This window comes from Scyliorhinus torazame, chromosome 12 (genome assembly GCF_047496885.1).
Source record: "Scyliorhinus torazame isolate Kashiwa2021f chromosome 12, sScyTor2.1, whole genome shotgun sequence".
Lineage (NCBI taxonomy): Eukaryota > Metazoa > Chordata > Chondrichthyes > Carcharhiniformes > Scyliorhinidae > Scyliorhinus > Scyliorhinus torazame.
Window position 1 is genome coordinate 3,858,824 of NC_092718.1, and position 14,587 is coordinate 3,873,410.

Sequence of the window (14,587 nt, forward strand, 5' to 3'; positions counted from 1 at the left end):
AAGTTTCCTTTTATTACAAATGTGTTGTAATAGAAGAGTGAGCAAGCTTGTCTGTAGTTATGTAGGACTCACGCCTAGAATATATTAACAGTTTGCTGACCTCGTGTAAGGGAGGAGGGTGATGGAGTGATGGTTCACGAGATTGATTGCTGGATTGGGAGGGCAGCCCTCTGATATACTGTGAACATATTCTGGAGTTCAGAAAAATGAGAGGTTATCCCATGGAAGGTACAATGGTGGGAGGGTAGGGACTGTTTCCCTTAGCTGGAGAGTCGAGAACTGGAGGTCACAGTCTCAGGATTAGGGGTCAGATGAGATTTCTTCCCCTCAGAGTTTGAATTGTTTGCTTTAGAAGGCTGTGGTTGCTCAGTCAGTACGTTCAAAACACTGAGGTTGTTGGACACTAAAGAAATTGAGGAAAATGGCTATGGCACAGGAAAGTGTTTTTTAAATTTTATAAATTTAGAGTATCCAATTCATTTTCTCCAATTAAGGGGCAATTTAGCGTGGCCAATCCACCTACCCTGCACATCTTTGGGTTGTGGGGGTGAAACCCACGCAGACACGGGGAGAATGTGCGGACTCCACACAGACAGTGACCCAGAGCCGGGATCGAACCTGGGACCTCGGCGCCGTGAGACAGCAGTGCTAACCACTGTGCCACCGTGCCGGGATCGAACCCGGGTTCTTGACGCCGTGAGGCAGCAGTGCTAACCACTGTGCCACCGTGCCGGGATCGAACCCGGGTTCTTTACGCCGTGAGGCAGCAGTGCTAACCACTGTGCCACCCTGCCGGGATCGAACCCGGGTTCTCGGCGCCATGAGGCAGCAGTGCTAACCACTGTGCCACCATGCCGGGATCGAACCCGGGTTCTCGGCGCCATGAGGCAGCAGTGCTAACCACTGTGCCACCATGCCGGAATCGAACCCGGGTTCTCGACGCCATGAGGCAGCAGTGCTAACCGCTGTGCCACCCTGCCGGGATCGAACCCGGGTTCTCGACGCCGTGAGGCAGCAGTGCTAACCACTGTGCCACCGTGCTGCCCAAGGAAAGTGAATTTAATGTGATGGTTCTGTCAAGGTCTTATAGAATAGCAGAGCTGGTTCAAGGAAGCACGTGGCTGGTTCAACTCTTGATTCTTCTGTTAATCTTCTCTCTCTGGGTGATCAACCCCAGGTTCTCTAGTCTCGCCACAGAACTAGCCTCTTTCATCCCTGATACCATTTTAATAAGTGTCCTCTGCTCGCTCTTGAAGACACTTACTGCCCAGACTCAATGCTCCAACCGGAGTCCAACAAGAGTGTTGTTTTGCCCACTATTATCTATGCAATAAAGCTCTAATCTCTACTTTCTGTCAGGAGGTGATTCTGAGCACAGGAAGGGCAAAGGGAATTGGAGGGGAAGTTACCCGGGACTCCACTGGGAACACCACCCCAACTATGCTGGGCTTGTCTTGACTTGGGCACAGGAGACATGGAAAGGGAACAAAATTATAATTTAACAGTGAGGGTCTCCTAATCCGACTGTCATTAAATGGCAAAGCTGAATAATACTCGGACGCTTAGTTTAGACAATAGAACGTCTCCCTGAGGTAAAGCTGAAGGGTACTATCCCTACTCCCAACACTTGAGCTCGCAATCCAGGTTGGTGCTCTGGTCCTGCACCGAGGGAATTCTCAGCCACCGTGTCCAAAGGCGGCTTCTGTCCGGCCATTCCATTGGATATATGAGATCCTGTGGCATTCTTTGTGGAAGAGCAATTCTCTCCCACTATCTCGGTCAATATTACTCCTTCAACTCCGTTTGTCTTTCAACAGCTGGGTTATAAAAATCTACCAATCCACATGGATTTCTATTATAAAACAGATCGTGTATTGACGCTTTTTCAAAACTATTATTAATTTCACAATTGCATTGTTTTTGCAACTTAGACAGGGGAATCAGGAGGAGAACTCTGTGAGGCCACTGATTGCTGCAGGTTTCACACGGGTAGGTTCCTGATTTTTTTCTCTCTCCGTAGTTTATCTTTGTACTGCTGATAGTGAACATGATGAAGCTACGATGAAGTGGCCATGGAAGTTGTCATAGAGTCGTAGATGTTTACAGCATGGAAACAGGCCCTTCGGCCCAGCTTGTCCATGCCGGCCAGTTTCTATCACCAAGCTAGTCCCACTTGCCAGGATTTGGCCCATATCCCTCTATACCCACCCTGCCCATGTCCAACTGTCTTTTAAAGGAAAAACTTTCTACCACTGCCTTTGATATAGATATAGAATTTACAGTGCAGAAATAGGCCATTCGGCCCATCGAGTCTGCACCGACTCTTTGAAAGAGCACCCTACCCAAGCCCACACCTCCACCCTATCCCCATAACTCAGTAACCCCACCCAACACTAAGGGCAAATTTGGACACTAAGGGCAATTTATCATGGCCAATCCACCGAACCTGCACATCTTTGGACTGTGGGAGGAAACCGGAGCACCCGGAGGAAACACACGCACACACGGGGAGAACGTGCAGACTCCGCACAGACAGTGACCAATCACTTTGTTTCGAATCACTAGCTTTCGGAGCACAACTCCTTCCTCAGGTGAATGAAGAGGTATGTTCCAGAAACACATATAGAGGCAAATTCAAAGGTGCCAAACAATGCTTAGAATGGGAGCATTTGCAGTTAATTAAGTCTTTACAGATCCAGGCGGAGCGGCTGGAGAGAGGGATAATCACAGGTTAAAGAGGTGTGAATTGTCTCAAGCCAGGACAGTAGGTAGGACTTTGCAAGCCCAGGCCAGATGGTGGGGGATGAATGTAATGCGACATGAATCCAAGGTCCCGGTTGAGGCCGCACTCATGTTCCTGCATCTCCTTTAGAGTGTCTTCCTTTATTTTATACTGTCTCTCTACATTCTTCCAGCCAAAATGAATCACATCACACTTCTCTGCATTGAACTTCATCTACCTCTTGCCCACTAAATCCACCAATATGTCATTGTCTTTTTGAAGTTCAAGACCATCTTCATCATAGTTGACGACACTTCCAATCTTCGTATCATCCACAAATTTTGAAATCAGGCCCTGCACACCACAGTCCATGTCATGAATGTACATCAGGAAGAGCAAGGGTCCCCTACACTGACCCCTGGGGAATTCCACATCAAACCTTCCTCCAATCTGAAAACAACTATTTCTCATTACTTTCTGTCACTCAGCCAATTTCTTTCCCTTTTATTCCATGAACTAGAATTCTGCTTGAAAGTGTGTTGTGTGGTAATGTATCAAATCCATATACACCACATTAATAACACTGCCCTTATCAACCTTCTTTGTTACCACCTCAAAACTCCAAGTTAGTTAAATATGATTTTCCCGTAATGAGTCCATGCTGACTTTCTTTAATTATCCTGCACCTGTCCAAGTGACTATTGATTTTGTCCCGAACTACAATTTCCCAGAAGTTTCCCGACCACTGAAGTCAAACTGACTGGTTCGTGGTTGCCCAACTTTCTCCTTGTGCCCTTTTTTGAACAAGGGTGTAACATTCACAGTTCTCCAGTCCTGTGTCTAAGGACGATTATCAGCAGTGCTTCTGAAATTTCCACTCTTGCCTCCCTCTGTACCCTTGGACACATCTCCTCCGTCCTGGTACTTTATCAATTTGAAGTAAAGATAGACTTTCTAACAACCCCTCCTTCTTCTGTGTGTCAAAACTTAAATTTCCAGCCTTTCCGTTGGATCATTGATGTAACATATTATTATGGACCAGGGTTTAGAGAACACCAAAGTACATCATGGAGTTCACCTGACCCACAACTTTTACTAGATTTTGGTTATGGGGAGCACAAGGGCCCACTTTACAGGTGTGATGCAACAGAGAGCTAAAGTATTTTTAAACAAAACAATGTTTATTCTATGAATCTAGTTAACATTTTATAAACACACAGTAAACATCTTATCACCTACCAACACAGATAGCCCCCCCCCAAAGATACAGTACTCTATAGGTAACCCTTAGTAACTTTCCTAACAACATCAATAGGCCAAACACCCTTTTTTCCTACAAAACAATAGGTTTGCATTCCTTACAGAAACAGGTATTACTGTGAAGTTATCACGTGGTCTGGAGATATTCTTTAGCATGCAGAGAGAGAGACCAAAATACACCTCCTTGGTTTGAATGCAGCTCCCCAACTGAAATCGAAACCACAAATAAAGTCAGAGCCACAAGGCAGCTTCCAGCTCAAAACGAAAGTAAAAAGCAGAGCCAGAGCCCAGCTCCGCCCACACAATGACATCACTGCAGCCAGAGCCCAGCTCCGCCCACACAATGACATCACTGCAGCCAGAGCCCAGCTCCGCCCACACAATGACATCACTGCAGCCAGAGCCCAGCTCCACTCACACACTGACATCACTGCAGCCAGAGCCCAGCTCCACCCACACACTGGCATCACTGCAGCCAGAGCCCAGCTCCACCCACACACTGACATCACTGCAGCCAGAGCCCAGCTCCACCCACACTCTGACATCACTGCAGCCAGAGCCCAGCTCCACCCACACGATGACATCACTGTAGCCAGAGCCCAGCTCCACCCAGACGATGACATCACTGCAGCCAGAGCCCAGCTCCACCCACACTCTGACATCACTGCAGCCAGAGCCCAGCTCCACCCACACGATGACATCACTGCAGCCATTTGAGAAGACAAACATTTCTTAAAGTGACATTCCCATGACACATATAATGTAGTTACCCTACATAAGTTTAGCCTGTACAGGTTGTATTTCATTTGTACTTTTGGCTCTTTGCTCAGCCACACTGTGTTGATGTATCCGTCGTATTTTCTGTACCTCATTTCCATCTGCCTTCTCCATGACCAGTTTGCTCCACTTCCAGCCTCGTGGTGTGCCAAAAATTGTTTCTGCTGTATTGAAGGACTGAAGTTCTGGTACCAAGTTTGTTTTGGTTATCAGTATAAATATTGCCAGCGCCCCTGCCAAATGGGAGAGATGAAAAAGAAATGATGTTGCAAAGATCTCCCTGGAAATAGATAACTTTGAACATTTAAACTGCACTTTGAGCGTATTCAATGCACCCTTGCTCAACATAATGTCTTAACGTTCGATGTGATGTGGTGATTGGGCAGCACTTACTTGACAATCCTGAGTGTGCTAAGAATTACACTAGAAACCAATTTAAGATCATCAGCTCAGCTCACAATGGAGTTCACTTAAGCTTGTCACGGCTACATATGCACATGCAGGAACCCAGGGGCTGTTTAGCACAGGGCTAAATTGCTGGCTTTGAAAGCAGACCAAGGCAGGCCAGCAGCATGGTTCAATTCCCGTAACAGCCTCCCCGAACAGGCGGCGGAATGTGGCGACTAGGGGCTTTTCACAGTAACTTCATTTGAAGCCTACTTGTGACAATAAGTGATTTTCATTTCATTTCATCTGTCCTCTGCAGGCAGAAGGTCCAGACATTGCACATTATTAAAATAAGCAATGGCATTGGGGAAAATAGCTCCCTGGGTCATTTGCCATGGCAACATCTTGACCAATCAGAGTCCACTTGGCAATCAGGGCCCTTTACTCATGCTGTCTAAATAGTTGTTTCCTTTGAAATTTGATTCTTGCATCAGTCCTAATTGAGTTCAAGATGAAATGCTTAATAGCATGTCTTTTTTTTTCAACAGCATCTCAATGTCATGGCACTCAACCTTTTAAACATTATTCTTTTAGATTTTGATTTAGTCGTTCTTACCCAGAGCTTTGCTTTAGTGTTCAGCATACATTAGATTAATCATTGAGCAGAGTGAGAGGCTATTTGGCCCATTGCCACATGTTGCCTGTTTACAGTTAGCATTACAAAGGATATAAGATAGGGAGGGAAGAAAAACCAAGATAGCCTCAACACAATATTGCGGATAACTGATGGAGAGACCCAGTGTATTCTGTAAAATAAAATGCCTAATTTAAGGTCGATGTGTTTTAGAAAGTAGGAAAAGAATGAACCATAAAGAGAGAAAAGTTAAATGGAATGGTTCATGCTGGTCAGAGAGACCTGCAGAGTATCAGTCACTCCGTCAGCACTGTTACAAATGAGATTGTAGTTGGTGGACAGCGTACAAATCATAAAAGATTAGTTTTGGAGAACTGTACATTTCTGGCTGACTAATTTACCAGATTGATCCATAAAGGGTTCACGTCACGTTCGTAGGAAAGACATTTGGAAGAATGTTTTCTTAACATAAAGGCTAATAGGTCAGGAGAACAAGTGACAGAGAGATTCAAGACCATTTGGCAGCAAATTATTTTCTGTCAGATTTGGAGGTTTGAAAGGGATGCTGAGGGGGTACGATTGGGATTAATCAAAGGGCTGGATTGTTACATCAAAAGCCCCTTTTCCTGTTCTCAAAGATTCCTGGATCTGGGTTCCCTCATGTAGTTATTCAGTCCTTTTTCCCAATCTTCTTTTAATAATAATAATTGCTTATTGTCAATGAAGTTACTGCGAAAAGCCCCTAGTCCCCACATTCCGGCGCCTGTTCGGGGAGGCCGGTACGGGAATTGAACCCGCCCTGCTGGCCTTGTTCTGCATTTCAAGCCAGCCGTTTAGACCACTGTGCTAAACCAGCCCCTGCTGGTTTTAATACTTTTCTTTTTGAATATTTATCCCATTCTCTTGAAAGCTGCAATGGTTTCTGCTTTTTCCACAGTCACGTGTTATCACAACTTTCCCTGTATTTTTAAATGAAAACCTTAAAACAAAAATTACTTTCTGTCATTGTTTTCATTTTATTCAATTTATGTTCTTTAATCTCAAATCTGTGGAGCAATGGAAATCGCTTTTTCTCAGTCTAAACAATTGCCTTTTCCCGAGCTCTAATCTCTTTGATTTGCACCGAGCTGCTGATTAGAGCGGAGTTTCTCTAGTCTTTTGTCATGACTTTGCAGTTAGCATAGAAAAGGACAGTTGTAGACCTGAATCGCTAATTAACGTTTAATGTTGTGAAACATTCGGGCTTTGTTTGTGCAGTTTCACTGTTGATGTGTTTTTCCTCACAGTGGTACATTGAGAATCCCAGTATCATTGCCTGTTACAATGAGCTGATCCAGTTAGAGTTTGGAGAAGTTCGCGCACAGTTCAAACTGAGGTATTACAATCTGCTCCATTGGGTTATAGTGCTGGGTGGATGGCTAGGACATGTTTTTAATATCAGAATGTGCATGCAGTCCACCTTTATGGAAACAGTAAGAATTACAGAATTGTTATGGTGCAAAACGAGGCCATTTAGCCCACTGTGGCAGCACCAGCTCGCTGAAGGATCATAGTGACTCACTGTCATTCCCCGGCCTTTTCCCTGTACCCCTGCACAGTCTTTCTATTCAAATAATCATCTAATGCCCTCTTAAATGCCTCGATTGAACCTGCCTCCACCACACTTCCAGGCCGTGAGTCCAGACCCCAACCACTCACTGGGTGAAAAAGCTTTTCCTTGCCTCAAATTTGCTTTTTATCTCTTCCCTCTCGTTCTTGAATCTTTTAAGAGCAGGGGCAGTTTCTTCCTGTCTACTCTGTCCAAACCCTTCATGATTTTGAATATCTCTATCAAGCCTCCTCTTCCCTTCTTCTCTCCAAGCAGAACAGTCCCAACCTTTCCAATCTATCCTCATAACTGACGTTTCTCATCCTGGACCCTTCTTGTAAACCTCCTGCACTCTCTCCAATGCGTTCACATCCTTCCTCTGGCGCGGCACCCAGAACTGTGCGCACTCTGCCAGAAAAGGTCATCTTTAAAAGAACAATGTCTAAAATATTTTTGTTCTTTTTTGTTTTCAAAATTCTGTAAACTCTGAATTAGTTTCATACACAAATTGAGTATAGCATGAATTGTCTGCTCTCTCTGGTACAGCTTTAACAGAATTATTGTCTCTCTGTCTCAGGGCAAGTAGCACAATCTTCACAGCTTTGGAGCAAAGTCAAGAATCAATAGAAATTACAAATGAAGATAATATTATTCAGGTTTGTTAATTGATGGCTTCAATCTCCTCACCCTGAAACTGGTAACAACCAGCAAATGTTTCCATATTTTCAATTGCTGTATTGCATCAATTTTCTCTATTTTGAGCTTTAACTGTAAAGTACACAAGAGTATAACCCACCTAATTAACCCTCCGTGCTACTCATTACAAACAAAGTACCGAAATTGCTGAAAGTACTCAATTCACACAGTATATGTGAGAAATAGAATTGCAAGTTTCAGCTTAGTGACTTTTCATCGGAACTGGATACTGATGAAAACCACCTCTTGGGTTAGAAGGCTGGGCTGTATTCGTACCTATTCCAAAGATGCTGCTTTCTCTCATGCTGCGCGAGGGGCAAAATGATTCCTTACGAAATAACATTTTTTTAAAGCAGGTTAGCTGACCAATGTAAGCTTACAGCATTTTCTCTTCTGAATTGCCAAACTGTAGTTTTGAGGCACACTCCAGGATGTAGGAAATGAATCCAGCAGACATTCTGGTCAGCGTTGAAGAACAGCTGCCACATTGTGGCTGGTGTTTTTTGGGGTCAGGAATTTAACATGATGTCTCTGACTATTCCACTGATTTAGGTGAATGTTAAAGATCCAGCAGGTCTGGTCATTCAGAAAGGAGCTCTGAATTCTTCCAATGCCTTGTGCATTCCTCCCTCAGTCAGCATGAAAAATTTAATTAATTATTTATTCCATTGTTGTCAGAAACACAGAAAACGTTCTGCACAGGAGGACATGGGGTTCATTGTTTCTGTCCAAAGAAAGAACTAATTGTAATTTCCACCTGTCACTCTGTAGACCTCGAGGTTACAGCACTTTAAGTGCATTTCCAATGTGATGAGGATTTCTGACTCCACCACCCTTTCAGACACTTTGGTCCAGATCCCCACCTTCTGGGTGAAAAATTCATCCTCCTCTCTAAATTCTTCTTATCAATCATTTTAAATCTATATCTCCCGACTAATGATCTCTCTAAGGGAAATAGCTTCTTCCTATCCACTCTTCCGAGGTCCCTCACCATTTTGAACATCTGAATTGAATGCTGCCTCCTGTTCCAAAGAAAACAAGTCCAACTAATCCTCATTGCTAACGTTCTCCATTTCTGGCAATATCCTTGTAAATGTCCTGTGTGCCCTGTCTCGTGCTGTCACGTCCTGTAATGTGGCAAGAACTGTCTGTGCACAGTCCATCTTCCCGTGGTTTCTGAGAGCTTTGATAAGAAAGGGTAGGTAGTGGCATGGTAACATTCTCGCTGGACTAATAATGTAGAGACCTGGGGTAAAGCCCTGTTTCAATCCCACCACGGCACAAAGTGAAATTCAGTTAAAAAAACCTGGAATTAAAAACCTAAAGGGGATCATGCTGTTTTCGATTGAAATTTGAAACCCTCAACTTGATTTCCTCTTTACATTTACACTCGAGCAGTCGGTGCTGCAGAATGAAGGAATGATGTAACTTCATTGCAGCGTTAATGTAAGCCTACTTGTGATACTAATATAGATTTATTATTATTATTTGACAATGAAATTTTTTTAAATATAAATTTAGAGTGGCCAATTCATTTTACCAATTAAGGGGCAATTTAGCGTGGCCAATCCACCGACCCTGCACATCTTTGGGTTCTGGGGCGGAACACACGCAAACAGGGGGAGAACGTGCAGACTCCGCACGGACAATGACCCGGGGCCAGGATTGAACCCCGGGTCCTCAGCGCTGGGAGGCAGCAGTGCTAATCACTGCGCCACCGTGCTGCCCTAACAAAGGAAATGTTATGCATCATAAGGCAGTTGATAACAATGGGCAGCAGGGTAGCACAGTGGTTAGCACTGTTGCTTCACAGCTCCAGGGTCCCAGGTTCAATTCCCAGCTTGGGTCACTGTCTGTGCGGAGTCTGCACGTTCTCCCCCTGTTTGCGTGTGTTCCGCCCCAGAACCCAAAGATGTGCAGGGTCGGTGGATTGGCCACGCTACATTGCCCCTTAATTGGTAAAATGAATTGGCCACTCTAAATTTATATTTTAAAAAATTTCATTGTCAAATAATAATAATAAATCTATATTAGTATCACAAGTAGGCTTACATTAACGCTGCAATGAAGTTACATCATTCCTTCATTCTGCAGCACCGACTGCTCGAGCGTAAATGTAAAGAGGAAATCAAGTTGAGGGTTTCAAATTTCAATCGAAAACAGCATGATCCCCTTTAGGTTTTTAATTCCAGGTGCTCCTTCTGCACTGTAAATTCTTTGATGCCTGATTCCATTTGGAAGCTTATTTATAGCAGAGTCTTGTGTATTCTTTGAAATGTGTTTTTATTTCACATGTTTATTTGAAAGGTGAATGGCTGAGATGACAAATGAGTTAAATCAAGAATGATGATTTATTTTTTTATGAGAAATTTCATTCTGCAGATATGGGAGTCACTGACCAACATTAACTGCCATATCCTTGACCATTGACAACACTGACATTCTACTTCAGAGGCCAGTTAAGAGTGACCCACATTGGTGATGGACTGGAGTCACATATATGTGAGGGGATGGGAGTGTGGAGCTGATCCCAATTCTGGATGTGTTGCTTTTACTAATTAAGTGACACTAAATGTAGACAGAATTTTCCACTAACTGAGGATTGATATTGTTCTGTTGTGTATGTGAGATGTTGTGGAGCTCGGAGATGGAATATTGATATTTATCTGCTAGTTTGAGGAGTAGCTGTGTCACGATGGTTTAATGGGACGCTGGGTGATGGTTTAATGGGACTCTGGGTGATGGTTTAATGGGACTCTGGGTGATGGTTTAATGGGACGCTTCGGTGATGGTTTAATGGGACCCTGGGGTGATGGTTTAATGGGACGCTAGGTGATGGTTTAATGGGACGCTGGGGTGATGGTGTAATGGGATTCTGGGTGATGGTTTAATGGGACTCTGGGTGATGGTTTAATGGGACGCTTCGGTGATGGTTTAATGGGACCCTGGGGTGATGGTTTAATGGGACGCTAGGTGATGGTTTAATGGGACGCTGGGGTGATGGTGTAATGGGATTCTGGGTGATGGTTTAATGGGACACTGGGGTGATGGTTTAATGGGACGCTTGGGTGATGGTTTAATGGGACGCTGGGTGATGGTTTAATGGGACGCTGGGGTGATGGTTTAATGGGACGCTGGGTGATGGTTTAATGGGATTCTGGGTGATGGTTTAATGGGACGCTGGGGTGATGGTTTAATGGGACGCTGGGATGATGGTTTAATGGGACGCTGGGGTGATGGTTTAATCGGACGCTGGGGTGATGGTTTAATGGGATGCTGGGATGATGGTTTAATGGGACGCTGGGGTGATGGTTTAATGGGACGCTGGGTGATGGTTTAATGGGACTCTGGGATGATGGTTTAATGGGATTCTGGGTGATGGTTTAATGGGACGCTTGGGTGATGGTTTAATGGGACTCTGGGTGATGAATTAATGGGACGCTGGGTGATGGTTTAATGGGATTCTGGGGTGATGGTTTAATGGGACGTTGGGGTGATGGTTTAATGGGACGCTGGCTGATGGTTTAATGGGACGCTGGCTGATGGGTTCCGATTATAAACGCAGTGGGGAGGGGAAAGGGATGAGATTGCAACTAGCCTGACATTCTGCACCAAGTTACACTGACAAGCGACGGTTTTGTCTCTTTACAAATGGTTTGTTAATGTAAATGATGCAGTGTTTCTATTACACAACCTTTCGCTCGGGGCCCAAATTTGCATTTTTATTCTTACCCAAGGGGCTGATGCGCAAATTTGAGAAAGACGAGGCACAAAAATGTTTTAAGGAAGAAACAATTCCGGACCAAAAGTAAGCAGCGATTTTCTAGGGGCTTTTCACAATAACTTCATTGCAGCGTTAATGAAGCCTACTTGTGACAATAATGAAGATTATTATTATTTCGAACAGTTGTGTAAATGCCGCTGGCTGCTGAGACTAATTCCTCCAACTAGTTCCTTCAAATCAATTGAAACAGTTCTCCTGACCCGCTCAGGCCGGTACCATAGCTACACGGAGGCTACCGTTCTGCTGGGTTGATTCAGAAGGACTGATGTCTCTCTGCGTAGATTGTATTTGTTTCGAGTTGGTCAGGAACAATAGGAAGGTTTATTCGCTCAGATGAAAGGGGCTGTAGATGCCACACTGATTATTTCCTGTTACAGTTGTTGCGAAATAAACATCAGTGTAGAATCTGAACAACCGCAAAAGAACTTTGAACTTCCAATCATTTCGCAAAGGCCGCAACCGACAGTCACTGAACCATAAGTCTTCCATTTGAAGGATGCACATCAGGTCTGAAATGTCTAACTGATATAAAATTTTGCTTGTGTTCCGCAGTATGTCAATCCTACGTTTGAAGTGATGATGGGCTACCAGCGAGAGGAATTGATAGGGAAGGAGTTAACGGAAGTGCCTAAAAGTGATAAAAATAAAGCTGATCTTCTAGACACTATCAACTCCTATATTAAAAAAGGAAAGGTGAGTGATTGGCGATGTGGCCCCCAGGGAATAGGGGATGTGATTGCTAATGTCAAATCCCCCCTCCTCCCCATATCGCCTCACTCACCCCCTTTGTCATCCTTTCTAACCCCTCCTCCCCCCCTCGCTCTTGTGCAGAGGATATAACAGACGGTCTGTCATAATAAATAAAGTCCTCATGGTGACAGGTAATTACTTTTGGTGAGAGAAGGTTGTGGGTTTGGAAGGTGCTGCCAAAGGAGCCTTGGTGAGTTACTGCAGTGCATCTTGTAGATGGTACACACGGCTGCCACTGTGCATCAGTGGTGGAGGGAATTCATATTTGTGGATGAGGTGACCAAGGAAGTCCCATTACCTAATCTGAAGAATGTGATGAATGCAGGAAATTGTTATATATTATATATTATATTTTGTTGTAGTAATGTTAAAAACCCTGGGTGAAAATACATGCAGGCAATGTGTCTACTAAAGCTGCAATTAAAGTGAGGTAATGATTGATTCTAACCATTTACTTCTTTACTTATAGATGGATAATGGAGTATTGTTTATATTTAGACAGTTCCCTGGGGCATAGATAATTTATGAGGGATGGTGTTTAGTGCTCGCTAAGCAAGTCATGGGACAACTTAGTGGGATATAATTAATGGGAGGACCCAGGTCTGTCTGTAGTTTCGGCAGTTTTGTCATAGGATTTGAGTCTGACAAGACAGACGATTTGCAGGTTTTTCCTGAAAGGGTGTCTCTCCAAAGTTTATACAGACGACAGCAAGTAACCTGTTTTCTTAACTTTACTTATAAGTAGCATTTGAACTGTATTGGGGTTGCTTGGCTGAAATATTTATAGTGAAGGTATAGGGCATAAATTCAAATTTTTCCTTTTATTTAATAACTGTTAACTGTTAATTTTAAAGCTATTTCTTTGGGGTTTTTTTAAAATTTGGAGTACCCAATTCATTTGTTTTCCAATTAAGGGGCAATTTAACGTGGCCAATCCACCTACCCTGCACATCTTTGGGTTGTGGGGGTGAAACCCACGCAGACACGGGGAGAATGTGCAAACTCCACACAGACAGTGACCCACAGCCGGGATCGAACCTGGGACCTCGGCGCTGTGAGGCAGCAGTGCTAACCACTGCGCCACCGTGCTGCATAAAGCTATTTCTTTGATAATGTGGTTAATTCTGTGTTTAAATTAAAGTTTGTATTAACGTAATAGAAACCTATTGGTCAGAATAGTCATTCCTGGAGTGAAGTCTCCTTCTTCAAATTGCAAATTCCACAGGGTTTCACGTCCAATATCCTAACACAAGTTGGGATCTCGTCCGGTATCCTGATGAGAATGTCTCACAAATAAATGAGGAGAAATTATCTATCCTGATCTCAAAGCTCAATTGTATTTTAATTTGTTGAATTCTTATTTCATTCTGTTTGCGCTTACAGGAGTGGCAAGGAATGTATTATGGCAGAAAGCGAAATGGAGACAGTATCCAGCAAAATGTGAAGATAACTCCCGTCATAGGGCAGGGAGGGTGAGTAGAGTGTTTTCACTGTCTGGCTCAATCTAGACAGGTGACTGAACTATAAGCCTAACATGCAAACAGGACTTTAATTTACCAGCCCCACCCTGGCATGCTGAAAGGTTGTGAATTAATTATTTCTCGAGCTGAATGGTGCACATGGTTCGAGGACCCTGCAGAATGGATGAATCAAGAGATGGAAATAACCCAAATTACCCAAAGTGATGGGGTGAATTTCTATCTGAACTCTTGCTGGCATTTCCGTCTGGGGTCTCAGTCTCTTTTACAAGACTTGGGGTGCAGTGGGAAAGGAACACCACCTGTCTTTTTGTACATCAGCGATTGGAATCAAAAGCAATAAGCAAACAATCCTATTTTGGTTTCTGTTTAAGGATTCATATCCATTTTCGATGGCTGGAGTTTATGTTGTGCAAAAAGATTAATATTTGTTCAGAATGTAAGTGCGGATTTGGAATTCTGGCTCCGCAACTGATTGGGACAAGCTGTGAACATGGAGACCTGGGCCGGG

At 43.9% G+C, this 14,587-nt stretch overlaps 1 protein-coding gene across 1 annotated transcript in view; it reads left to right on the forward strand.

Moving 5' to 3' along the window:
- pde8a (phosphodiesterase 8A) overlaps window positions 1–14,587 on the forward strand; it is a 163,607-nt gene that overhangs the window by 32,272 nt on the left and 116,748 nt on the right. Inside the window, exons 5-9 of the mRNA XM_072470290.1 lie at window positions 1,932–1,989; window positions 7,067–7,155; window positions 7,946–8,024; window positions 12,401–12,541; window positions 13,982–14,070. Coding sequence (XP_072326391.1) covers window positions 1,932–1,989; window positions 7,067–7,155; window positions 7,946–8,024; window positions 12,401–12,541; window positions 13,982–14,070 — 456 coding nt within the window. The remainder of the gene's footprint in view (window positions 1–1,931; window positions 1,990–7,066; window positions 7,156–7,945; window positions 8,025–12,400; window positions 12,542–13,981; window positions 14,071–14,587) is intronic.